The following is a 27,786-nucleotide window of genomic DNA, read 5'->3' as shown; positions in this document are numbered from 1 at the left end:
GAGAAGGAAGCAAAGCAGGAGTACCCCACGATCAGGAAATGGAATAGAAACGTGCTCCCGAGTGCTGAAGAGGAACAGTCACCATCTGTCCAGGGCCCCCAAACCCTGTTGCCTAGCAACACAGAAGGGCCAAGCTGTGTTGACAAAACTTGCAGCAGAAATACACTTAAACTCCGATTTTCTTCAACTGAAGAATTAGTCACCCCGCCACGCTTTCCGGGGAATGCCTATGGTTTGCAGAGAGGGAAGGGAGGGAGACCATCCTTGTCAATATCGTGGTTTTATTTAGAAGACAGCGATTAAAAAGAAACATCCAAGGAGCCCCACGATTTCATAGCACAGAACTCTACATCCTGCTTCCCCCCACAAACCTCTACACTGTGGTGACAAGCCACATCTGTTAGCTTCAGAAAGCACGCCACCCACCCAGCAGCAGCACTCCCTTGGGAACCAGCCACACCTTAGTGAAAAGCCAGGGGGGACAAGGAAAGATAAACTGTCCAGAGCAAAGCTCCCAAGTGACAGAAATGGAAGGGTCTCCTCCAGCTTCACACTGTCTTGGCTGTGACCTTGCTTGCAATCAGCTCCTTAGACAGCCCAGCTTCCTGCCACTTGCCAGACAAGAAAGGGTCAAATGCAAGTAAGTGGCTCAGCATGCCACCGGAAGAGAGATCCTCGAGATTAGCAACCCCCTACTTGCATCAGCCCAGCCCAGGATGCCCAAGGTAGCACCAGCCATTCAGGAGGCACAGGCTGCTCCAAGGGTTGAAGGCTTCCGTCCCTAGCAAAGATCTGCTATGTCAGGGCCTTCCGCCCAGTGCAGAAGCTGCCACTTGTCTCCTTCCTGACCCCATCCTAGTTCAAGATTATAGGCATCCAGCCAGGAGCAGAAGAGCACACCTGTAATCCCAGCCATTTGGGAGGCTAAGGCAGGAGGATTGCAAGTTCAAAGTCAACCTAAGGCCTTAGCAACTTAGCTAGTGAGGCCCTAAGCAACTTAGTGAGGCCCTATCTCTAAATAAAAAAAATATATATATATATAAAAATAAAGGGCTGGGGATGTGGCTCAGTGTCAAGCAGAACTGGGTTCAATCCCTATACAAAAGAAGAAAAGATTATAGGCTTCCATGACGCAGCTGTCCCTTCCTAGCCTAGACTGACCAGTCTTCCAGGCAAGTGAGAGTTAACCATCTACCCTCCTTCCTTCCCATGAATCTCTCTGGGTGCAAAGGGTCCATCACTCTGCCACTTGCTTTTACCCCCCCACTCCCCGGGCAGCAGGGATGACGCAATCCCCGGGACCTGGCTTGGAGCCACCAAGAATGTGAACAGGGCCACAAGGACTGACGTCACCAAGCTAGACCTCCTCACCCAGTCCCATGGTGAGAACTGCTGCTGGGCAGGCTGGCCAGGCAGAAATGGAAGTGACCAGGAAGAAGGGGAGGCACGACAAAGCTATATTGAAGTCCCAGGAGGGCTGGACAGAGTGCCAGGAGGGGAAGAAGTTTCCAAGGGTCTCAGAGCAAGAGCCCCTGGGCCAAGCAAGAGCAGGCGGTGGGGGCACACGGGAAAATGACTGCTCAGACGAGCTCAGGACCTGCCATTCTGTCGGTCACGCCTTGTCCTGTATTCCTCAGGCATGTCATTTGGGCCCCCATATAGCCACCAAGCGTCTTCTATGTGCCAGACACCAGGCAGCAGCCAGAAAAACAGGCAGGCCTGGCTTTACACTCTGCTGCTCCCCCTACAGGGCCTGCCCCCTGTCACCTCAGTTATCATAACACCACCTTGTCACCTTGGTGTAAAGGATGCGACTCCGCTTCCCGGCACATCCTCAGTACATCAGGCGGTGGGAAGCCCCACCCAGAACTCAATCTCAGAGAGCCTCAGGTTCTTCTGAGAAGAACTTAAAAAAAAAAAATCCCTCAAGCACATAAAACACCCAAATCGTTCTCTTCTTCCTCATCCCCTCTCTTTCCTTCATCTCTGCCTCTCAGCTCTCCACGTTGCTCATTGCTCTTCCAGTAAACCTCCAGAAGCTGGTGCTCCTGCCCACGGGTGGGGCTCTCACTCTCTGGCAACTTCCTATTAGCTGGTCAGAGAATAATAGTCTTGACCTGTGAACTAGGCATTAAATTGCAGGGGAGAGGTTTCATCTCACCCCAGTCAGAATGGCCATCATCAAGAATACAAGTAACAATAAATCTTGGCAAGGATGTGAGGAAAATGGTACACTCATACATCGCTGGTGGGGTTGCAATTTGGTACAACCACTCTGGAAAGCAGTATGGAGATTCCTCAGAAAACATGGAATGGAACCACCATTTGACCCAGTTATCCCACTCCTGAGTTTATACCCAAAGGACTTAAAATCAGCATGCTACAGTACGCAGCCACATCGATGTTGATAGCAGCTCAACTCACAATAGCTAAACTATGGAACCAATCTAGGTGCCTACCAACAGATGACTGGATAAAGAAAATGTGGTACATATACACAATGGAGTATTACTTCAGTCAGAAAGAAGTATAAAATTACGGCATTTGCTGATAAATGGATGGAACTGGAGATTATCGTGCTAACCAAAATAAGCCAATCCCAAAAAAACGAAGGCTAAAATGTTCTGATACGTGGATGCTAACATACAATAAGGAAAGAATAGAAGTTCATTGAATTAGACAAAGGGGAATGAAGAAAAGGGAGGGGGATGGGAATAGGAAAGACAGTGGGATGAATCGGACATCACTTTCCTATGTTCACATATGAACACCCGACCAGTGACACCCCACATCAAGTACAACCACGAGAACGGGAAATCATACTCCATGTATGTATGGTCTGTCAAAATACATTCTACTGTCAAATATAACTAAAAAAAACAAATACTTTTTTTTTTTCAAATAAAAAAATGAATTGCTGTACAGTCTCCCAGCTTCAGTTCTCTCAGAATAGGCCCCAAACCAGAAAGGTTTATGTAAAGGACCAAAGAGTGGTTTTTGGACTTCAAGGCCACTTTCCTCCTATCTGTAAAACGGAGGCAGAAAGGGGAAGAGAAATGATACTCCCTACCCAGGGCGACAGGCAGGGCCCCTAACACACTGTTAGCTCTCAAAAATGGTGACAAGACATCTGTCGTCAATGCCTGATCAACCTCTCAAAGACGACATAAGACCCTCACTCAGAGATCCCCATGGCCGCTTTACAGTCTCTCAACCAAGTCTGAAGGCCAGGCCAACACTGCGAGGCACCCTTTCATCTGTCCACACCATTCCTTCCCTGCCTGGACCTTCAGCTCCCCTAAGCTCCCCTCCCTGAGCCCTGGAGCTGACGTGCTTTCCTACTGAGTTCACATCCACAGACTTTGCCCTCACATCTCCTCCTCTGTCCTCTCCACCAGCCTCCCTCTTGGCCTTCGGGACCCAGGTGTGCCTTCCTCCCTGACTTTCCTGGTGGGCATCGTCCCTCAGATCACAGACCTTACCTACCCCTCCCTAGTGCCATGCGGATAAGCACACAAACACCTGATCCTCCTCATTTGGCCCTTTATTGGGAAAATACGATCAGTTCTCATCGTTCACGGATTCCATATTCCCAAGGTGACCTATTTGCTAAACTTTTCTTGTCACCCCACAGTCAGTACTTGGGGTTTCGTGGTTACTCACAGATATGCACAGAGTAGCAAAAATCTCAAGTTACGCTCCTTCCCAGCTGAGGAGACTCTCTGCCTTCTTTTAACTATCACACTGTAAACAGGGTCCTGACCACATTTTTTTTTTTTTTTTTTTGGTACTGCTTAACCACTGAGTCACATCCCCAGCCCTTTTAAGATTTATATTTAGAGACAGGGTTTTTGCCGAGTTGCCTAGGGCCTCGCTAAGTTGCTGAGGCGGGCCTCAAACTTGCAATCCTGTGTCAGCCTCTCTCCACAATTTCAGTGCCACATTTTTGACATGTTTGTGCTTTGGGTTGATCTGAATGTTTCAATTGCCCTTCTCCCCCCACCCAGGCCCAGTGTAGTGATGAAGAGCTTCTCCGCGCTGTCCAGCAAGAAGCCGTGATGTGCCTTGAGGAGAAAAATCCACCTGTTAGGTGAGCTTCATTCAGGCGTGAGCCACGGTGCGGTTGGCCACGGGTTCAGTGATAAGGAGTCAAAATGGGCTAAATTTGTGGACTCTAGCTTCTGGGCAGGAGAGATCACAAGAGATGACAGCAACAGCATCACGGAGAGGATGAAAGTCAGAGATTTACGGTCCCGACACCCATGGTCAGGTAAATGCTCAACCCTTCCTGGCTGGTGTTTTATTATAAAGAAATATTCCACAAAACTGATCAGAACACGTAGGTTAAATAAGGTGTTTTCAAACAGAAACAAAATTATATATTGACGGGTTGACAAAAATGTAGTGACCAGGTAGCACATGCCATGTAAAATTATATATATATATATACACACACACACACACATATATATATACACACACACATATATATATACACACACACATATATATATATACACACACATATATATATATATATATATATATATATATATATATATATATATAACGGGCTGGGGATGTGGCTCAGTGGTTAAGTAACCCCCCCCAAAAAAAAAAGTTAATACCAGCCAGACATGGTGGTACACACCTATAATCCCAGCAGCTTGGGAGGCTAAGGTGGGAGGATCACAAGTTCAAAGCCAGCCTCAGCAACTAAGCAAAGGCTCTAAGCAACTTAGTGAGACCCCATCTCTAAATAAAAAGGGCTGGAGAGGCGGTCTGTGGTCAGTGACACTTGCCACTGAGTTCAATCCCTGGTACAAAAAAAAAAAAAAAAAAATGTGACCAGAGCCTGCCAGGGCCCTAACTCTCCTTTTTTCTAAGAACATTGCTGCAGTACTCCCTAATTCAGTATTCACGGCTACAGAGTAGAACGATTACCACAAAGAGAGAATTCAGTGATCGTACCTATCACCTGCAGCTACAGCCTGGCTTCTGCATGCAGCTGGGACACATTCGGGGTGCAGACCACACCTTGAGCTCCACAATAGCAAGTGGAGGCATAGGAGAGAGGCTTAGGAAATGCTCAGAGAGTTTTCCTTTCCAATCTCCTAGCTCATGAGACCCTCCCCATCCTGCTCCATCTCCAGTGGAAAAAGCACACACATGCTTCAATTCAGATCAGTAACAAAGATGGTACTTTTCCTCAAATATACTTCTTAATATTCCACGTACTGGTCCCAGAAGATAGGGTCTTTGTTTTGTTCTTGGAATACCCTGTGCATCTACTAGGTGCACAGGATAACTACAGAAAGAAAATAATCGCTTAGAACAACAACAAAGCCTCCCTTGACAAGAATGTAAAAATCCACAAGTGGCATATCCTTGAGTTTATGTCCCAATCTGGCCGCAATCTTGGCCACTGTTCTTTACTCCCAGAGAATCTTCTGCAAACAAAGCCAACAGTCTAGATCCTCCGGCAAAGCAAGATGGCAACACTCTGTGCCTCTGGGATTAACATAAGAATTTGGAAGATTAGGGCTGGAAAAGAAGTGGCTTGGTAGAAAAGCACTTTCTGGAATAACTGAGGACCTGGGTTCTGTCTCAAGCACAAGAAAATAAATAGAAATACATAGGATTATGTGATGGTCTGGGCTGTTCATTGAGTTCTCTATCCATTTAGAGCACATTATCCCTTGGGGCTTTGAGAACTTTGGATCACGCAAAAGCTAAATCAGCTTCTCTCTCCCCTCATTTTTTTGACCCTCTTTACAGTCGGTCCTTGGAAACATCTTAGTATGTGCCTGGCCTGCCTGGCTGGGTCCATTCTTCTATGATCTCTATGTCTTACCTATCTCCCTCCTGACCAGCAGAAATCTGTTTCTTATTCTATTCCTAGGAATTTTTTGTTATGGTTGTCTTTAAAAAAAAAAAAAGCAGCAAATATACAGTATTTGAAACAAAAACAAAAACTGAGCATTGTGGCGCACACCTGTAATCCCAGCAGCTCAGGAGGCCGAGGCAGGAGGATCACAAGTTCAAAGCCAGCCTCGGCAAATTAGTGAGGCCCTAAGGAACTCAGTGAGATCCCATCTTAAAAAAAAGGGGGGGGGGGGAGGTGTGCTGGGAATGTGGCACATTGGTTAAGTATCCCTGGATTCAATCCCCATTACCAAACAACAAATACAAAAACATCTGGGGACATAGGCAGAGCACCTGCCTAGCATTCATGATGCCCTAGGTTTCATCTCTAGCACTTGGGGAGAGAGGAGTGGGGAAAAAAAATACAATTGGAATACCTGACATTTCTCTGATCCAAATGCTTTAAATGTACTAATTCAATCACTTGAATTAGTACATTCAAAGCATTTGAATTAGTACATGTAAAGCAATTTCAGAGATGTGTACATTATCTCTCCCCCATCGGGACTGGCCATGTGACTTACTATGGCTCCCAGGATGTCAACACATGTGAACTCAGAAACTTGGGAAGAGCATGCCCTTTGTGTTCCTGGAATCCAAATACCTTGTGAAAAGGACCAGGCTGGCCTGTTTGATGACAAACACATGTGGCCCAGTCACCCCTGCTAGCCCAGCTGACAACCAACCGCTTGACAGATGAGGCCATCGGAGATCAGCCAGCCCCCAGCCAAACCTCCAGCTGATTGTGTATGCATGAGATCAGCAATCTCAAGGTCAGAAAGACTGCCCAGCACAATCATGACTACAGGAAAGTTTTAACCACTCACTTTTGTGGTGGTTTGGTTTGTAGCACAAGTTAACTGATACCAGAGACTCGGGAGGCTAAGGCAGGAAGATGGCCAAGTTCAAGGCCAGCCTATGCAATTTGGCAAGACTCTGTCTCAAAAGAAAAAATGAAAAAGGCTGGGGCTGCAGTTTGGTGGGGGAGTATCCCTGGGTTCAATCCCCAGTACAATAAACAAAAACTGATTAATCCCAGTGGCTCGGGAGGCTGAGGCAAGAGGATTGCGAGTTCAAAGCCAGCCTCGGCAGTCTTAGCGAGGCCCTAAGCAACTCAGTGAGACCCTGTCTCTAAATAAAATATGTAAAAAGGGCTGGGGAATGTGGCTCAGTGGTTAAGCACCCCTGGGTTCAATCCCCAGTACCAAAACCAGAAACTGACATACAAATTCATCTTGTGGATGAAGAAATTGAGGCACAGAGGTGAAGTGACCTACCAAAGGTCCCAGGGCTGTTAAGTGCAGTGGGATTTGAAGCCAGGCGGCCTGGCTCCAGAGGCCAAGCTCTGCCAGCTGTCCTACAGTTAAGTCACTCCACACGATTCCAACGTTTCCCTGCTCACCTACTTTCCTAAAGGAGGTTAAAGGTAGACCATGGCCTTAGGTGGCCTTCTAAGTGCCCAACAGGCGATGTGGAACTCTGAATGACCTTTGCCATTTTGCATTCTCACTGCCCTTCAGGTCTGCAAAGTGCTCTGCTCTCTTCTGAGTCATTTCCACCAAATAAAATTAACAAAGCTTCCCAACACCCAAGGATGAATGAACAAAATGGTAAATACAAAATAGTCTCCTGTCTTTAAAAAAAATTCTGATGCATGGTACAATATAGATATAGATCTTTTTTTTTTTTTTTTTTTTTTTTTTTGGTACCAGCAATTGAACCCAGGGGTCCTTAACCACTGAGCCACATCCTCAGCTTTTTAAAATTTTGAGACAGGGTCTCCTAAGTTGCTTAGGGCCTCGCTAAGTTACTGAGGTTGGCCTTGAACTTGCATCAGCCTGCCTCAGCCTCCTAAGCCACTGAATGGATGAATATTTTGAAGACATTCTGTTAAGTCAAATGAGCCAGTCACAGAAAGAAAAACTATATGATACCTCAAGACTTAAGATACAGCTGCATCAATGTTTATAGCAGCTCAACTCACAAGAGCTAAGCTATGGAACCAACCTAGGTGTCCTTCAATAGATGAATGGTTAAAGAAAATGTGGTATATATATACACAATGAATATTATTTGGCCATAAAAAGAATGACTTTATGACATTTGCCAATAAATGGATGAATCTGGAGGCTATCATACTAAGTGAAATAAGCCAATCCCAAAAATCTAAATGCCAAATGTTCTGATATATGGTTGCTGGCACACAACAGGTTGGGGTAGGGAATAGAAGTTCACTGGATTAGACAAAGGAGAGTGAAGGGAAGAGAGGGGGATGGGAATAGGAAAGACAGTGGAGTGAATGGAACATCACTTTCCCATGTTCATATTTGAACACACGACCAGGGAAACTCCACATCAGGTCAACCACAAGAATGGGAAATTATACTCCATGTATGTATGTATGACAAAACACACTCTAGTGTCATGTATATCTAAAAACAATAAATTTTTAAAAAAGTAATTAATCTTTGAAAAATTAGACTCAGATGACCTCACCTAGATTAGTCAAACTCACAAAAATAAAAAGTAGAATGAGGGTTTCCAGGGGCTGTGGGAAGGGAGGAAACAGGAGTTAGTGTTCAATGATACAGAATTTCAATTTGGGAAGATGAAAAGTTAGAGAGATGGATGGTGGTCAGGGCTGCACAGGAACGTGAATGTACTTAATGCCACAGAACTATGCACTCTAGCTGGGCACCGTGGCACACGCCTGTAATCCCAGTGGCTCAGGAGGCTGAGGCAGGAGGATTGCAAGTTCAAAGCCAGTCTCAGCAACTTAGCAAGGCTTCCTAAGCCACTCAGTGAGACCCTGTTGCTAAATAAAATATAAAGAGGGCTGGGATGTGGCTCAGTGATTAAGCTCCCCAGGATTCAACCCCCACTACAAACTACCACCACCAACAATGAACTATACACTCTAAAAAGGTTAGAGTGGCCAGGCACAGTGTGCACAACTGTAACTCCAACAATGAGGGAGGCTGAGGCAGGAAGGTCTCAAGTTTGAGGCCAGCGTTAGCAACTCAGGGAGGCCATGTCCCAAAATAAAACGAAAAGCAAAAGGGCCGGTGACGTAGCTCAATAGCAAAACATTTTCCTAGCATATGCAAAGCCCTGGATTCAATCCTTAGTACCAGTTACACACACACATAAATAATGGGTATGATGGTAAATTTTGTGATGATTTACAATACTTTTAAAACAGGAAAACAAAAACAAAGGTTGGACCTGCAGGGATAAAATGCCAGATACAAGGTCACTGTGAGATCAGTTAGTCCCCAGAGAGCAACCAAAGCAAAAGACCACTTGGTGCTCCCGAGTCACACGGGCCCCGACCCTGTCTGACCTCTCCCACCGCAGCCCGACAGTCAGATGGGCTAGCGGATGTGTCAAAGCAGCTTTGAGCACAATCTCAGGCCTGGTCTAGGTTGTCCAGGATGGTCTCAAACTTGTGATCCTCCCACCTCAGTCTCCCAAGTAACTGGAATCACACGTATGAGCCACCAAGCTGATTTTTTTTTTTTTTTTTTTTTAAGCAAAGCTGAAATTCAATCTCATTCAAGAACTCCATTATCAGACACATTATCTGAGTTCCGAGAACAATGCTGGTCCCTTGGCCATCTGCATTTCATGGATGAGGACACTGAGGCTCCTGACAGATATTTGAAAGGAGCCTCTTTGAAAGCATCTCTCAGACACCAACCTTGCTGGGCAGTCCAGTTTGTAAACATAAAAAGGAAGGGGGTTGGAGATGAGGCAGAAGGAAGAAAACAGGAAGCCGCACTTGGCAGCAGCTGGAGGTGGAAGTGACCTTTCACCATCAGGAAGGTCAGAGGAACCTTCACACCAACTGGCACAAGCCCAGGTGAGCCCCCGTCCAGAGAGGAAATGCACCATCTGTGCCAGCCTCGGCCCCTCGAGCACCCTTCGGGTTCCCAGCTAGAGATCAGTGAGGTCCCTTGGGCTGAGGGCTGGGGATCACTTCACTGTCTTCACCCTCATTCCTCCCTCCACAGGGAGGGCTCACAGGCACAGAGCTGGGCAGGATTCCCTCAGGGTTCATCTTGGCATCTTGCAACCAGGAATGCGTCAGTCACCTCCAAGGACCTGATCAGACCCGGTGACTAACGACTATTGTCCTTACTGGGCAAAAGAAGGGATGAGGAGGAGGAAAAGCTGGGCCCAGTGGTGCAGGCCTGTAATCCCAGTGGCTCGGGAGGCTGAGGCAGGAGGATCAAAAGTTCAAACCCAGCCTCAGTAAAAGCGAGGCCCTAAGCAACTCAGCAAGACCTTGTCTCTAAATAAAATAGAAAAAGGGCTGAGGATGTGGTTCAGGGGTTGAGCACCCCTGGGTTCAATCCCTGGTACCAAAAAAAATAAAATAAAATAACCAGAGAAGGCTTCATTTTCAAAATTCCACTTAAGCAGAAACTAAAAGACAGGGGAGTAGGCCCTGAAAACACCAGGACTAGGACAATGCCAGAGAGAACAGCCAAGTTTAAAAGTCCATAAGCAGAGGGCAGGTTTGACATCAGCACAGCCAAAGCAGGACGCCATTCATCAGCTGGGGCGGAGGCCCTGGACACAAAGGTCGCTGACATTTCCAAGGCCTGAACTCAGGGGATCAGGCAGGGAAACTTCAGGCAGGGAAGCCACTATTGCAACTCAAAGGGAATGCTTTCAGACTTTTCTTGGATCCTTTCTCCTCCAAAAAACTTCATGGCCTGCTTTTAGCACAGGCTGAATATCCCTATCCAAGATGCTTGGGCCCAGAGACATTTCATTTTTTTCCCCCCAGATTTCTGAATATTTGTACTTACTTAATGAGACATCATTAATAATGGGACCCAAGTCAAAACAGGAAATTCATTTACGTTTCATATATACCTTATAAGCACAGCCTAAAGGTAATTTCATATGACATTTTTATTAATTTTGTGCACAAAACTAAGTTTCGTGGTGTGCGATTTCCTACTTCTGGCACGTTGGAACTCGGAGTTTTGGATTTTGGAGTGTTTCAGATTTCAGATGTTTGGATTAGCAATGCTTACTCTATAGATACTTATAGGCTAAGAATCAGCAGAAAATAGATTCAAGTGTTAAAGACTCTTTGTGACTTCCTTGGTATTCTTTCAATGTTTCCATGGGATGATCCGAAATTTCTATTCAAGCCTAACCTGAACCCTTCCCACTTCAATTTTAGGGCCCAGAGGCAGGGGGATGGGGCTCTGAAAGGACAACGCTTCAGGGTTTTGGAACCTGTAGGGATGGAAAGTGTCATCTGAGAAGGATTTCTTCTCCCTGAAACATAGGAGGCCTGGGCTGATCCCAGAGAGGTGGGAAGAGGGGGCTCAGTGCAGACCAATCAGTAATCGGGACTTGATTGTCCAGCCCAGTTTACCCAGCCAGGAACCAAGGGATCCCTCCAGGGAGCCATTCTGTGTAGGAATCAAGGCAACATATATGTCATGGCAAGGTCCAACATGAGACCTCAGTTCAGGGATCAGAGTACTAAACCCTAATGCAGAGACAGGGTCTCAGCCAGGTGCGATGGTGCACGCCGGTCATCCCAGTGGCTCAGGAGGCTGAGGCAGAAGGATCTCGAGTTCAAAGCCAGCCTCAGCAACTTAGTGAGGCCCTAAGCAATTTATGGAGACCCTGTCTCTAAATAGAATACTTTTAAAAAGGGTTGGGGATGTGGCTCAGTGGTTAAGTGCCCCCGAGTTCAATCCCTGATACCAAAAACAAAAAACAAAATGAGAAAAGACAGGGTCTCAGTGGAATGGCCAAAGCATCAAGGAGATCCCTCAATAAGAAATCAGAGAGGTGCTCAAGAGCGGGGAATAAAGAATGACATCTTGGTCCCTCATGCTCCATGGGTCCGATTGTATTGTTCCTAGATTTGTGGGGCTTAGCTTCTTCCTAAAGGCTCATAGTACTGAAATCTCTCCCCACACCCTGTGCCCCAAATATGCTGCACGCGCGCACACACACACAAAGTGGGTTCTCAAAAACATTTTTTGGAGTTGCTCACTAAATAAACATTTTCTTTCAAGCAAAGACTATCAGAGACAGTGTCCTCTGTCACAGAATACGACAGGGATGGCACCTGGTCATTTGTTACTGAAGTATAATTTGGACCAACCAACTGCTTTTAGAGGAAATCTAAGCGCTCATCTCAAGACACCACAGGGCCGGTGTTTCGTGCTGGAGAGTCCAGGGAGGACGTCAAGGGGGCTAAGGCACGTGAAAAGCCCCAGCCCAGAGCCTGGCACTCAGCAGGCACCAGGAACTCTGCGGGGCTCCTTTCCTTCCCTGTTCACAGGGCCCAGGAGAGGTGACAAGGAGCATACCGTATCACGTCCGTGGTGAGCCAAGCACACCAGGAAACCAGATCCAATTTCCACATGGCCCCCAGCAAATCACCCTATGATAGCTGTCCCCACCCCACTGCTCCGTTGGGTCCTCAGGACAAAGAACCAGTGTCTCCGGGGAGTGCTCTTCCTGCTGCCTCCGGACAGTGCCAGGAGAGGAGGAGGAATGTCTGGTGCTTTGCACATGTCCATAGAGGGCCCAGCTGCCCAACTCGGGGGACCTGGGTACCAACCTCGCCCACTCGTAGGATCATTCATATGCCAGCAGCCACATCCCGTGAACAGGGATGAAAGCTATCAGTAGGAATGACTCAGATCAGAGGAGGGAGTAGAGGCTGATTTCCAGTGCAGCAGTGTCCACGGTCACAGCGCATCTAGCCCTCAACAGGAGACAGGGAAACCAAAAGGTGTCCCCCTACACACGCAGCTGCGGTGGTGGGTACTGGAAGGGGCAATTGGCTTACCTGCCTCGCCACTCTCCGCGCCTCCCAGTAGGGCTTCGAGTCCTCCACAGCTTTGCCAATCTTCTTCACCATTTCGTCCAGTTTCACCGTTGCCTCCACCAGGACAGAGCGGAACTTCTGACGAGCATCCTGCAGCCAGGGGGAGTGGGGGAGATACAGGTCAGGCACGAGCCAGCTCCACCAAACCAGGAACACCTGGGGCTCTTTCCACCATAAGAACCCCTCCATTAACGCCCTCACAAGACAGTGTCTAGATCAGCACCATCCAAAGAACTGTCTGCCATGGTGTAAATGACCTGGAATTGGAGCTGGGTGCGGTGGCACCCAACTATAATCCCAGCAGCTCAAGAGGCTGAGACAGGAGGATCACAAGTTCAAAGCCAGCCTCAGCAACTTAGTAAGGCCCTAAGCAACTCAGTGAGATCCTGTCTCTAAACAAAATAGAAAATAGGGCTGAGGATGTGGCTCAGTGGTTAAGTGCCACTGGATTCAATCCCTTATACAAAAAAAGACCTAGAATCAGCCTTGTCTGAGGTGGTCACTTGCAGCCACCTGTGGCTATTGATCACTTAAAACTGGCCACTGTGACTAAGGAAATAAGTGTGCAATTTAATTACTTGAATTTTAAAAATGAGTGTGGCCAGGGACCCACTACACCATGGTATAGTGGTATATTCAGTACAGTGTAAGTTCTGTGGCCTGGTGTGGTGGCAGCACACCTGTGATCCCAGTGACTCAGGAGGCTGAGGCAGGAGGATTCCAAACTGGAGGCCAGCCTCCAAAACTTAATGAGGCCCTAAGCAACTTAGCAAGACCCTCTCTCTAAATAAAATATAAGAAGGGTTGGGGATGTGGATCAGTGGTAGAATACCCCCAGGTTCAATCTCCAGGACCATAAACCCCCCTCTCCCCCCCCCCCACACACACATTCTGTGCAGGTCCTCAGTTGTGCCAGTTGCCCTCTGGCAGCTCAGCTCAGTCTATATGACCATGCCATATCCCACACTCCCTGGAGGCCCTCAACCTCCTGACTTGGTCAACCCTAAATTCTGGGTGCAAATCAACTGCAGACCAGACCCTGTGCTGGGAGACAAGGTATGGTCCTGCCCTCACGGCACTTCCAGTCTGGTGGATGAGGCAGGTGTTACAGCCCATTCTGGAAACGCCAGGGCTACAGTGGGAATGGTATGGGTGTCACAGATCCCAGCTGCAGTGAATCTGGCCAGCCTGGGTATTAGAGGTAGACTCACGGAAAACCTCCAGAGTCGTAGGATCCACACAGACGCTTGAAGCACAGAAGGTGATGTGGGGAAGGAAGCAGAAATACCAGGTCCCAAGCAGGCAGCAGAGCCCATGCTCAGCCAAGACTGGGCAGGCAGAGGCAGGGCATTTGCAAGAGACCACATTCTGAAATGTGGAAAATGGCAAGAGATAAGGGCGGCCACTCTCCTGGAGACAGCAACTAGCAACCTGATTCCCAGTATGGAAATAAGAATTTGGGCTGCGACAAGAATTTGGAAGGAAGCAGGACCCAATGGTGCACGCCTGTAATCCCAGTAGCCTGGGAGGCTGAGGCAGGAGGATCGTGAGTTCAAAGCCAGCCTCGGCAACTTAGCAAGGCTGCAGACAACTCAGCGAGACCCTGTGTCTAAATAAAATATTAAAAAGGGCTGGGGATGTGGCTCAGTGGTTAAGTGCCTGATACAAAAAAAAAAGAGGAAGGAAAGTAATGGTGCTAGCCTTAATCACATCATAAAAGTGCAGAAACCCGGCCCAGAAGATACAAGGAGGGGAAAAAATGAAGAAGAAACCTAGTCCCAGGTTTAGGAGGACATACTGGGGGATCAAGTCAGTACTTTCTACTCCTTTTCCTTTGGGATTTGCTTGACAGAGTGACACCACACTTGGGTGTATGTGTGTGTGTGTGTGCATGCACCCACGTACACACACGCATATGTGAGCGCACAGGAGTTTGAGAGGGGAAATGAATACCCAGAGAGGAACAACACATGACCCAGGGGCTTCCCCGAAACTGAACAGTCACCCTGCTGGCAAAACCCGGGTTCCTTCTTCACAATTAACGACCTGAAGATCCAACTCTACGTACGGAACTGACTGGGGCCCCCTGGGACTGAAGGAGTCCGATTCTTTCAGTTCACCTCTGAGATGTCAAGCTGTGGGCTTCCTATGTGGGTCTGGAAATGAAATGTTGCTGGCTATCATGGTTCAAATGTGAGGTGTCCCCCAAAAGCTCATGTGTGAGACATTGCAAGCAGGAGAGAGGTAAAATGATTAGATTGGGAAAGCCTTAACCCAATCGCAGAGTGACCCCTGATGGGATTCACCCAGTGGTGGCTGAAGGTGGGTGGGTGTGGCTGGAGGAGGTGGGTCCCTGGGGGCATGTCTTTGGGTATATTTTTTGTCCCTGGAGAGTGGAGTCTCTCTGCTTCCTGGGTACCAGATCCCCAGCTGCTTTCCTCTGCCACACCCTTCTGCCTCACCTTCAGGCTCCCCAAAATGGAGTCAGCCATCTATAGACTAAGACCTCTGAAACCATGAGCCCCCCCACAAATGAACTTTTCCTCCTCAAAATTGTTCTTGTCAGGCTTTTTGGTCACCACGGCAAAAAAGAAGACACTGGGATTCCAGGGTATGAGGCTATGACCTTGGTATGAGTCCAAGTCCCACTTCTGACCCAGGTTCTGTCCCCAGGGCTGTGCCACTATCAGCATCCTGATCTTCTCTGCCTTCTTTCCTATCAGGTCAGGCCTGAAATCACCTGCTACAGCCTCTGAAGGCAGAGAACAAGATGAGATTTGTTCTCCAGGAGAAGGGCTGCAGATGTCTTACAAGAGTCCAGGGGACAGCAAAGCCCCAGAGACCTTCTGCCAGACTGAGCTTTGAAAAAGTAGGAGGTAGTTTATTGTCAAGGCCCAGGATTTTAATCAGAGATGGATTCTTTGGGGGTCTATGAACCACCTGTATCACCCATAAAGCTGTTACTTTCCATCTTCTAGAGAGAGCTGTTAGAAGAATGAAAGGGGAAATAAAAACATAGGACACTTAATAGGCTGGATGCGGTGATGCACGCTGGAATCCCAGCGGCTCAGGAGGCTGAGGCAGGAGGATCGTGAGTTCAAAGCCAGCTTCAGCAACTTAGTGAGGCCCTACGCAACTCAGCAAGACCCTGTCTCTAAATAAAACATAAAAAGGGCTGGGGATGGGGCTCAGTGTTTAAGCACCCCTGGGTTCAATTCCTGGTACTAAACAAACCAACCAACCTAACAGTACCAGGGCCAGAGGAGATGCTCAACACTTGCACACATGGTAGACAGACAGACCCATGAAACTATTAGCCACCTAGGAGAGGTGGCAAAGGGTAGCTGACATGATGGGTATAATAACCTATTACACAGTGAAGTCAGATGCTTTGCAAAAATGCAAGCACACAAGGACAGAATCCTCACAGTCAGTGCTGAGGGTGGGCAGCGTCAGCCCTATCCACGTTCAAATCAAAGTGAAGAAACTGGGTGCCCGGCGCACACCTATGATCCCAGCAACTGGGGAGACTGAGGCAGGAGGAATGCAAGTTCAAAGCCAGCTTCAGCAACTTAGTGAGGCCCTATGCATCTCAGGGAGACCCTGTCTCTAAATAAAATATATTTAAAGGGTAGGGGGCTGGGGATGTGGTTTGGTGGTTAAGCATCTCTGGATTCAAACACACACACACACAAACACAAACACAAACACACACGAAGGGCTGAGCAAGGAAGGCATTTGAACTTCATCCCAAGCACAACAGGGAGTCACAGTGTTTTTTTGTGGGGGGTGGGGGGTGGGCAAGGGGGATTATTGTTTGCTTATATTCTTTCTTTGCAGATTTCTGGTTCGTGACTGAGATTCTATCTCCCTTCCTGTACTAGACTCCTTCCCACTTTTCTTTCGGCCCTAAATCATTTCATAATCCAACCTTTTAACCTGGATCGACGTGATTGGGTTTCTTCCAAACGTACATCTCACATTATTTCCCATGCACCCTCGTGAGAAATAACTGAAGACGGCATGCTGCCGCAAAACAGAAGAGAAAATCAGTTTACTGGATTTTCTCAACGGTGCAGAGCAATCACAGAGCCGTGATAAGGTAATCGCTCAATGCTGACCACAATGTAATTCCGTTGGGAGGACAGGGGATGGGAAAAGTGGGTACGTGGTAGAGACAGAGGGAAGAGATGAAAATCTCATTTTCCATGGCCAAGGTATCAGCAATAACTCAAACTGGAAACCAAGAAGTTGTCACCCAATACATAATGTTTAGTCACAGAGGTAAATATGTCAATAATCAGTTGAAATACATTAAATAGATACAGTAAAATACCTCTTGGGAAAGAAATGGGGGTGAGGGGTTGGGATCCTATTGGGATTCTAGTTCATCTCTTTTGCGTATAGTGGCGGGGGAGGTATTGGAGATCCCAGAAGTGGTCATGTGACCCAGTCTGGACATGCAGACTCCTGGCCACTTCTGACCCAGGGCACTCTACTACTAAGCTATACCCCAAGCCCTTTTTATTTCGAGTCAAGGTCTGGCTAAGTAGCTGAGGTTTGCCTCAAACTTGTAATCCTCCTGCCTCAGCCTCCCGAGTCGCTGAAATCACAGGTGTGCACCTCCTTGTTTTTTTTTTTTTTTTTGGGGGGGGGTACTTGGTATTGAACTCAGGGATCCTTTACCACTGAGCCACATCCCCAGCCCTTTTTATTTTTGAGTCAGGGTCTCACTGAGTTGCTTAGGGCCTTGCTAAGTTTCTGAGGCTGGCTTTAAACTTTTGATTCTCCTGCCTCAGCCACCTGAGCTGCTGGGATTACAGGTGTGCACCTCCATGCTCGGTAACACCTTGTTTTTAATTGTAGTAAGATTGCATGAAGGATTTTTATAAACAGGAATATGACCTGATCGGGCTTGCTTGGTACCCAGCTGCAGAGTATTTAAAGATTCTTCAGGTGATTCTTCAGGGCCTTCCAGACTGGATAACACCCTTTTGCAACTATTTGTATTAAGTATGTAACCAAAGGATTCTGACCCCAAGAGACTGATTGGAAACCAGTATCTCTTTCTGAAAGTGTGGTTGTGCGCCCAGGCTGATGGATGACTGGCTGATGGCCACCCAGAGACAGGCTTCTTCATCCAAGATGCTAAAGCTAAACACACACACGCGCGCGCGCACACACACACACACACACCCCTAACTAAAAAAAAAAAAAGCTAAACACAAAGCCAGTCTTCCCCGATAGGACCCAGCAAACCCAAGCCTTTCACTTTCCCAGGGGAGCACAGTTAATCAAACAACAATTCTCCAGAAGTACTGTGATATAGTAGCCCACAAACCAAAATCTTTCCTGCCTGCCCAACCCAATATCCCTGATCTTCCCTGGGCCTCCTCCCCACTTCTCAGTACTGATGAAGCAACTCTGGTCCCAGAAGTGGTCATGTGACCCAGTCTGGACATGCAGACTCCTGGCCAAGTGACTAGAGCTGGGGAGAAACAGGATTCCTCTGAATCAATGAGATTGCATTCTGGGACTTCTCTGAAACTGTCAGAAACAGGGAGGCTTCCCCACTCAGATGGCTGAAAGGAAGGAGAGGAAGGCTTTTTAAAAAAATTTTTATTTATTTATTTATTTATTTATTTATTTATTTTGGTACTGGGGATTGAACCCAGAGGCACTTAACCACAGAGTCACATCCCCAGCCCTTTTTTATATTTTATTTTGAGTCAGGGTCTCACCGAGTTGCTTAGGACCTTGCTAAGTTGCTGAGGCTGGCTTTGAACTCGCGATCCTCCTGCCTCAGCCTCCTGAGCCGCTGGATTACAGGCGTGGGCCACCAGGCCCAGCATAGACCAATAACCCTTGAGCCCATACTCCTCCTGCCTCAGTCACTCCCGTGCCCCTTTGCTTTTTGTTTAGTTCAAGTGAGTTGGAATCGGGTTTCCATCACTTGGCACTGAATTAAGCCTTTAAAACAATGCAACTGAAAAACAGACCTTCAGGTAAGTCATACTAAGGTAGCTAGGGAGGCAAGGGCCCATCTACATTGCACACATGGCAGGGCACTGTAATTAAATACAGTTAACTGCTGGAGGCCTCTGTCCCTGTCAATAAAACCATGTTTATAAGAAGCAGAGTGGGTGGAATTTAACTCAACCTAACTCTGTAAAGATTCCTTTCAATCCATCTTAATAACAGCCTGCCACATCTTAAAACCAGCTTACCACAACCGGACTTGGGTGCTTTTTTTGGCGGGGGTGGGGGGGGGGCACGTTTTCTAGTTCAAGAAAAGGCTTAACCATGATCCTTGGTCTCCTATTATGGTCTTCTCTAATACAAGATCAGAGCCCGGGATGCTTCAGGAGTGTCTAGAGCGGAGGAAGCTGTTTTCCCTGCAGGAAAGAACCCATGGAGGAGTTGTTCAGGACCAACTCCTCTCTGGGAGAAGGAGCAGAACTTTTACCGGACAAGAAAAGGAGCCCTTGGCCACCCCAGGGCTGTTTAGCAGCTATCTGACTTTGCCATTGCCCCACAAAATTTTAACCTGGTCCCCTCTGCTGGGATGAGGCCTCAGATCTTCCCAGATGAAAACCAAGTCTCACTGGCTAGGTGACTCAGAGGGAGGGCAATTTATTCAAGCAAAGAATCGCTGACGGTGGCACAGCCTCTCTGTTTCAATGTGTCAAAAACACAGTCCCATATCAGATAAGAACTGTAGCTAAACCAAGCCAGCCAGAGCCAGTGTGTGCCTTGGAAAAACAGTCCCTGTTTTCTGGCCAATACGTTGACCTAAGCCTCCATCAGCTGGCTTGTAAACTGAGAAGGATGGCCTTTCCTTTCACAACAGTGTCCCCAGAACCAAGAGAGATTAAGATGGGATGATGGTTGGTTTGTATTTTTTTTTAAATAACTGTCCTACATAGTACAGATGACACACACTTCAAAGGCTCCTTAGTAATGCCATTTATAAATATGCCGCTTCAGCTTGTGCAGAGAGATTTCACAGGCATGAGCTGAGCCTCACAATGACCCTGAAAGACAGGCTCAGCAAGAATCGTCACCCCCATGTGCAGATAAGAAAGATAAGAACCCTGGAGCCTCTGCCTGGGTTTGCACGGCAGGTAAGTGGCAGACGAAAGCACCCCCAGCCTCACCCTGCAGCAGTTCACCTAAACAGTGGTCTTTTTTTGGTGGTGGTGGGGAGGGGTCCCGGGGATTGAACTCAGGAGCACTCAACATTGAGCCACATCACTTTGGGAGACCCCGTCTCTAAATAAAATACAAAATAGCTGGGGGTGTGTCTCTGTGGTTAAGTGCCCCTGGGTTCAATCCCTGGTACCAAAGAAAAGAAGAAAGAAAAATGTCTTTTCCTTCTAGAGTTTTCCATTCATAAAGTTTGCTTTTTGGACAAACTGAAGTAAAAATGTGAATCGACTTAAAGACCACTATGGAGTAAGGAGTAGAAAATGATAAAAGCAGCAAAGTACTAGAGTTAGGAAAATGCCACTCTAGAGCAATGACCCCGACCCTTTGGCAGGAACTTTCTAGAATCATGATAAATGGCATCAAACATTCTCTGATTCACTGATGGGTGATGAGGTGCCTCCACGGTTTCTATATTGACTAGAAAGCATGCTTTCTAAACCCTTCCAATCTGTTCTCAAGAGCACTTGGGGCAGCTACTAAAATACAAAAAGAAACCTCTTCAAACAGGGCTTGGGAGGAAGGGGATGATAAGCCCTCTCCACGCTGCCTGATGGAACTTCCTTTATCTGCCATCGATAACAAAGCCCTAGCCTCGGGTGGTTAAATGAACATTCCATGTGGCTAGTACAACCATATTTTTACTTCATTTTGATGAGTTTCAATAATTTAAAAAGCTGCATGTGGCTATCGGCTGCCATACTGGACAGCTCAGGCCTAGCCCTGGAGCCTTCACTTGGGGATGGCACCATACTCTTCCAGCCCCCCTCGAAGCCTGCCTTCCTTGCTTGCTGGTCTATCTTCTCTCAGCCCCAGTTCCCACAGCCCTGTGAGAAGGGGAGCCGGAGCAATCTGATTCTACCTTAGGAATCCTGCAGCAGAGGCGGAAGCCCAGACTGCCAGGGTAGGGCAGCCTGCCAAGGGAGAGAAACCAGAGGGTGCAGGAGCCAGGGCCCAGGCAGAGGTGGAGGAGTTGGGGGAGGCTGAAGACCACAGGGAGCTGGAGCCAGAGCCAGCCATTCCAAGGGCCAACCTCCCAGTCACCATGCAGGCCCCACTCCATGAGGCGGGGAAGAACTTGGTGAAAACAGCCCCACAATGACTGAAAAATGAATGGAAAGAAAGAGGAGGACAGTGTGGGGGGACCAGGAGGGACTTCATGGCCGCTGCTGGAGGCCAGTGACCCAATCCCAGACTCCTTTCTTCTCCCATCTCAAGCCCTGACCTGGCCTTTTGGAGGGTCTGCCAAACCCACTGCCTTCTACGAGGACTGTCACCCACACAACAGGGGAGTCTCGATGCCATGTTTCTGATACACGCCTCTCTCCTAGGGATCAGAACAGGAGCCAGAAGAGGGAGGGACAGTGAAAGAGATTAGAGAGAAAAGAAAATGAATGTAGAGAAAACCAGGAGGTAAGCTGGGTACAATGGCGCACACCTGTAGTCCCAGAGGTTTGGGAGGCTGAGGCAGGAGGATGGCGAGTTCAAAGCCAGCCTCAGCAACTTAGCGAGACCCTAAGCAATTTAGCAAGACCCTGTCTCTAAAATATAAAAATGGGCTGAGCATGAGGCTCAGTGGGCTAAGTGCCCCCGGGTTCAATCCCTGGTACCACAATACCAAACCAAACAACAACAAAAACAGTAGGTAACAGAGAAGGGGTGTATGATTATCTGGGGTCCCGGTTATGATCATGCAATAACAAGGTCATCTAATTTATCATCAAACCAGGAGGCACTCAAAAGGGGCACTGTTAACAACTATGCTGGGACCACAGGTCTAAACCTAGACTGTCAGGGCCAAACAGGAACGCACAGTGTCCCTAGGCATGAGAGGTGGGGACGCTTGGCTCCCTTGGGTTCCATGAGACTCCTATGACCTTTCTGAAGTTTGAGAGGGCTATGGGACAAAGCACAGGGGCATCTAACCGTAGTGTGAGCCTTGCACAGCTCCAGGCCGAGGGTGCCCCCCCTGCCCACAAACACACACACAGCTTTGGTGACATACTGACCATCCTGATTCTGAACGAGCAAGAGGAAAGAAAGAAAAGATGGAGGGTCACCACGGGTTCATCCCTGCAATTCCCCTCCTCTGAGGTTAACGAGGGTTTTGGATCCTTTTTAGGCCTCTGTATAACCGATTCCCTCCTAGGCAGGAAGGCACTGCTTTAGAAGTCTGATTTAATGACAGTGTTCCCGAGCAAGTCGGGGAGCACCCAGTCCAACCCCCCAAACATCGAAGCCTTCCTCTGCATCTCTGGCCAACATCAATACTGCACAGCCAAAGAGGCTGAGTTATGAGAGGTGTTAGGTCTGGGAATGGGGGAAAAATAACTTTTCATTTTAAAATAATTTCAGACTTGGAAAAAAAATGAAGGTAAGACGAAAACACAAATGTCTCTTTACCCAGAATATCTGGATGCCTATTTTCTAAAGATAAGGCCATTTCTTTATATAACAGAGTAGAAAGATCAAAATCAGAAAATTAGCATTGATGCAATGCTATTAATCTGATCTATGAGTTTATCCAAATTGTAATCGACTATTCCACTAATGTCTTTTACAGTAAAGGGAAAAAAATGTTTTTTCCAGTCTAGGATCCAATCCAGGATTTGCACATTATGCTTATCTGTCCTTTCTCTCTAATGTCCTTTCTGAAACAACTCTTTGGTCTTAGTCTTTCATGGCATATATATAATTAATATATAATATATATACTATATATTATATAGTATATATATTATATATATTTGTAATAATATGGGGCAGTTATTTTGTAGAATGTGTTAATTTGGAACATTCACTTTCAATTAATCTTTATTTATTTATTTATGTACCAAGGATTGAACTCAGGGGCACTTAACCACTGAGCCACATCCCCAGCCCTTTACTGTATTTTATTTAGAGACAGGGTCTGGCTGAGTTGCATAGAGCCTCGCTAAATTGCTGAGGCTGACATTGATCTTCCTGCCTCAGCCTCCCAAACTGCTGGGATTACAGAAATGCACCACAGCACCCAACTTCAATTCATCTTTTTGTTGATGTTATGTGGGCACAAAAGTACCAGAAAGCAATCAAACCATTACAAAAAGCAAAGTTTAAGCAGCCCCAGGTCCAAAGCACCACAAACAAGGGGAGACATTCATGAGCCCCACAAGGCCCCCAGGAGACACAGGATTACATAATAACTCTGTGCATACAGGCTAGCCCAACCAGCTGGAAAGACTGATAGGACCTAAAGCTTTATCAGTTGTGACCACACGTTTTTTAAACCCGCAGGGTTCTTTGAGTAAGAGGCAGCAGAATTGCTAAAACCACACGCTGCTCCAAATTCAACAAGTGAGCTATCTCCATGTTTATGCCAAGAGGCTTTAACATATTCTTTAAGAATCACTCCCCACCCCCAAAAGTTGAGTTATTAGCTTTCAGAAGGATTTTACAATTGATATGTGCAATTATCTGGATGGTGTTTCAGCCATCAGCCAAGTTGTTATGAAATACATAGCCCTCGTTAGCATAAGATTGAGAATCAGGGCAATATGGTGAATTCACAGCCCAGCCTTGGAATGTTCTAGAGATCATTCAGTGGGGCCTTCTTTAGAAGCGGGAGTCCACTGACCACAGCATCCAGACAAGCCAGCCGTCTCACTTCTGCTGGCTTTTGGACAACCTCCTCCTGACCACAGTTAATGGTCTTGGAAAGAAAGGAAAGGCACAGGATGCTGAAGGGCCACAGTTAAAGTTCACTGCCGTAACTTTACAGACCCAGAAGAAACAGCTAAAGTGTCAAAATGGTTGCTTCTCTGAGTAGAACTGGGAATGGGGAGCGGTGAAGCAGAGGACTTTCATTTTTCATTATAATTTCTCAGGGCTTTTTTTTTTTTTTAATTCTGCTCCAGGTGTGGAGCGCATGCCTGTAATCCCAGCAGCTGGAGAGGCTGAGGCAGGAGGATCTCGAGTTCAAAGCCAGCCTCAGTAAAAGCAAGGCCCTAAGCAACTCAGTGAGACCCTGTCTCTAAATAAAATATAAAACAGGGCTGGGGATGTGGCTCAGTGGTCAAGTGCCCCCTGAATTCAATTCCATGGTACCCAAAAAGAATAAAATAAAAAGGGCTGAGGATGTGACACAGTGGTTATGCACACCTGGGTTCAATCCCTGGTACAAATAAATATTCAGCACAAGTATTGTTTCAATAAAAATAAAAAGTCAGTCTACTATGGCACAGATAGATGGCAAAGCTTTTGTATTTCAAGACTGAGGGTGCTTCATCATGTATTCAGCATGTGGCTGGATTAAAATCTAACTCCCAGAGCTTCAGAATATTAGGGCTGGAAACGAGTTTGAGCATCGTTTAGCTCAGATGCTCCCATTTCACAGATTGAGTAAAGTTCCTCTTTCGGGCTCTATACCTGATTGACAACGTGGTTCTCCAAATTGCAGGCCTGTGCTCTTTCATTTCTAACTTTAGTGGGAGTCCCAAAATGCCTCTTCTATGCCCCAAACACACACTATTTAAAAGTATTCTGTCTCCAGCCTCATATTCCCTGATTTAAACCCAAGTTCTACCTCCATTGGCTGTGTAACCTGGAAGAAATGACACAACCTCTCTTTGCTTCTGTGCTCATCAACATCCTCGAGCTCTAGAATGAACAAGATCAACTCTACAAACTGCTCTACACAATACTTAGCACAGAACAAGCTTTTGCTAAATAATTATACAGGTACTATCAGTGACAGGGTGGGAATGACAGAACCAGCACTGGTTGAACATTACCCACCCGGGATCATGCCAGGCATTCTACAAACACCGCCTTATTTAATCTTTAATCTTCAACATCCCTGCCAAGATAGGTATTGCCCTTTGCTTTTTTAAGAAGGAAGGAAATGAAAACCCAGAGGAGCTACAAAACAAACAAAACCAACATGCCAAAACTTACTGCAAGGCGGACAAAGAATTCAAACCCAGCTTTCCTGCACTCCAAACCCATGGCTTTTAGCATCACAGGCCATGCAGTTTAGTTTCTATCGGCTAAAGCTAAAAGGAAAAAAAAAAAAATCGTCAGGCACGGTGGTACCCACCTGTAATCCCAGCAGCTAGGGAGGCTGAGGCAGGAGGATCATGAGTTCAAAGCCAGCCTCAGCAACTCAGTGAGGCCCTAAACAACTTGGAAGGCCCTGTCTCTAAATAAAATATTAAAAATAGCTGGTGATGTGGCTCAGTGGTTAAGTGCCTGGGGTGGGGGGGGGCGGGTTTTCAATCCCTGGTACCCAAAACAAAATAAAACAAAAATACAAACTGTTCCTTCCGACTTTGGTATGGCTGGCTTATCTTGGGACACTAGGAGTGCTAACCAAAGTCCTTTGCTTTGCTGCCTGGTTAACCATTAAAACACCTTGACAGAACACTGTGAAATGAGGTTGTCTCTGCAGTCTGAGACTGCACCTTTCCACCAGGAAAGGAGGAAAGCCTATGTCCTTGGGTCTCAAAATGAGCCTGGTCTTCACATCACCATGCAGAGAGAATGGCAGTTTTCAAACACATCCCAGGGTTTCCTGGTGCTGCACTCCCCCCATCAGGAGGAAGTTCCAAGGCTCAGAGAGAAAAAGTCATGAAGCTTCCACATGGTTGTCTTGGGATCCTATCTCTGGGGGAAGCCACACGCCATAAGGAGATCAGAGTACCTAGACCACCATGCTGGAAAAGTCATTCTAAACACTCTGGTCAATGCCAGCTGAGTTCCCATCCAAGGGCCAGCATGCACTGTTGGACCCATGAGGGGCTCTTGTGGATGTCCAGTCAAGCTCTCAGATGACCACAGTCCGGGCTGCAAATGCATGGGGCTCTGGACTAAGCCGAACTCCTGACTCACAAATCACGGGCAGAACAGTTGCTTCAAGCTAGTAAGTGTTCAAGTGTGTTTTTATGCAGAAATCATAACCAGAACAAAGAGGAAAACCAACAGCCCCATTTCCGCTTTCTCCCAATACAGTCAAAAAGCAAGGGCCAGATGCACACCTGGAATCCCAGCTGCTCAGGAGGCTGAGGCAGGAGGGTCACGAGGTTCAAAGCCAGGCTCAGCAATTTAGCCAGGCCCTAAGTAACTCAGTGAGACCCTGTCTCTAAGTAAAATACAAAAAAGGGCTGGGGATGTGGCTCAGTGGTTAAATGCCCCTGGAGTCAATCCCTGGTACCAAAAAAAAAAAAGAAAGAAATCAAGGTTGGGAAGACTTTATCTGTGTGTTTCAAATCTATGGAAATGTATCGGAATCCTTTGGCAGGAGAGCAACCAAAGGGCGGGGTGGAAGAAGACAAGCTAACCCCATTCATCATGCTTTGGTTGAGTTTGATGCCAAACAATAAAAGTGCTTATATTAAGTGGGCTTGGCTGTGGTTAGAATAAACAGCGGATATTCCTTTCATTGTCTCCCCACTGGCAGTTAATTTTGGTCAGTGCAAACATTAATATCTCTTAGATAATCTGGCAAAACACAGCAAAAGAAAACTCAGGCAAGAATAGACCCGATTTTTTTTTTTTCTATCTTCCTTTAAGGAAATGAAAGGGGGCCGGTTCACTGAACTCTCTAAGAGCTACTTTGCAAGCACCGTGGTGCTCTTGGTTAAAATCCACTGAAAAAAAAAAAAAAAGCCAGATCGTCTTTACTGTTAGAAACATCTATGTGGCCATAGGCAAATTAAGGAACTCTCAAAGAGGAGGGCTGAGCAAAGATACTGGGACGGCTGCCAAAGGATGGGGGTGACTAGATGTTTAATTCATCCAGCCAAAACACACACACATACCACTGCGTTAAAAGCCCCTATGATGAATGCTGAGACGGAAAAATAACAGCTCAATATTAAAAGGCTGCAGTCTACGGGGACCAGAGCTCTCTGTCAAGCTGGGATTTGAAGATTCTTATCTACCACAGAGATGGCAACAAATCTGTCAACCTCCATAGCCTGTCTTTTTCTGAGGCAGGGACACACCGGGCATACGTGACTCAGAGGGAAGGCACCTTGGATATATACCTAGGAATACAGTCACAGGCTGCAGGAAAATCAGCTTGTACTACAACAAGAAGCACCCCATCCTGGGATGGGTACTGGATAAGGATCCAGGACCACCTGTACATCTTCTTGTGGGTGTTTACAAATTAAAAGAATTTTTTTTAAGGCAATAGTCAATTTCAATATTAGATAGCTGCTGGGCACAGTGGCGTATGCCTGTAATCCTAGCATCTCAGGAGGCTGAGGCAGGACGGTTTTGAGTTCAAAGCCAGCCTCAGCAACTTATCGAGACCCTGTCTCTGAATTTAAAAAAAAGGGAGGGGGGGTGGGCGCTGAGGATGTGGCTCAGTGGGTTAAGTACCCCTAGGTTCGATCCCTGGTACCTCCCGGGGGGGGGGGGGGAATCAACATTAGATAGCTGTTTCTACATCCTGGTCAATAACCCCACTAGTATCATTTTGCTAATGCATGAGATATATAAGACCTGAACCAAGTCTTTGCCCACCTAGAAATTATGTAAATACTCCCATACAGTCAGGAACTAAGTTTGAAGACCTAAATATTCTTAATGTCTGGAGTGTCTTCCACTATTGCATCTTGGTGATTTTAAAAAATATTTTATAAATAAGTGCATACATGAGGGCTTCTTGGCTGAAGACCATCCAAAAAAACACCTTTAAAGTACTTTTCATTCCTCCATGAATTATCACAAAGAGAGCTCAACAATGCAGGAATCACTAAGCAAACCCACCACCATTGGGGGTTATCTACAATCAA

General features: G+C 46.8%; 1 protein-coding gene across 1 annotated transcript in view; it reads right to left on the bottom strand.

The window, feature by feature from the left end:
• Positions 1–27,786, bottom strand: part of Sh3bp5 (SH3 domain binding protein 5) — a 71,121-nt gene that overhangs the window by 34,502 nt on the left and 8,833 nt on the right. Inside the window, exon 3 of the mRNA XM_027947823.3 lies at positions 12,761–12,889. Coding sequence (XP_027803624.2) covers positions 12,761–12,889 — 129 coding nt within the window. The remainder of the gene's footprint in view (positions 1–12,760; positions 12,890–27,786) is intronic.

Source organism: Marmota flaviventris, chromosome 1 (assembly GCF_047511675.1).
Source record: "Marmota flaviventris isolate mMarFla1 chromosome 1, mMarFla1.hap1, whole genome shotgun sequence".
NCBI classification, from domain to species: Eukaryota; Metazoa; Chordata; class Mammalia; order Rodentia; family Sciuridae; genus Marmota; species Marmota flaviventris.
The sequence above is the reverse complement of the archived record's forward strand: the minus strand, read 5'-3'. Positions and strand labels throughout refer to the sequence as shown.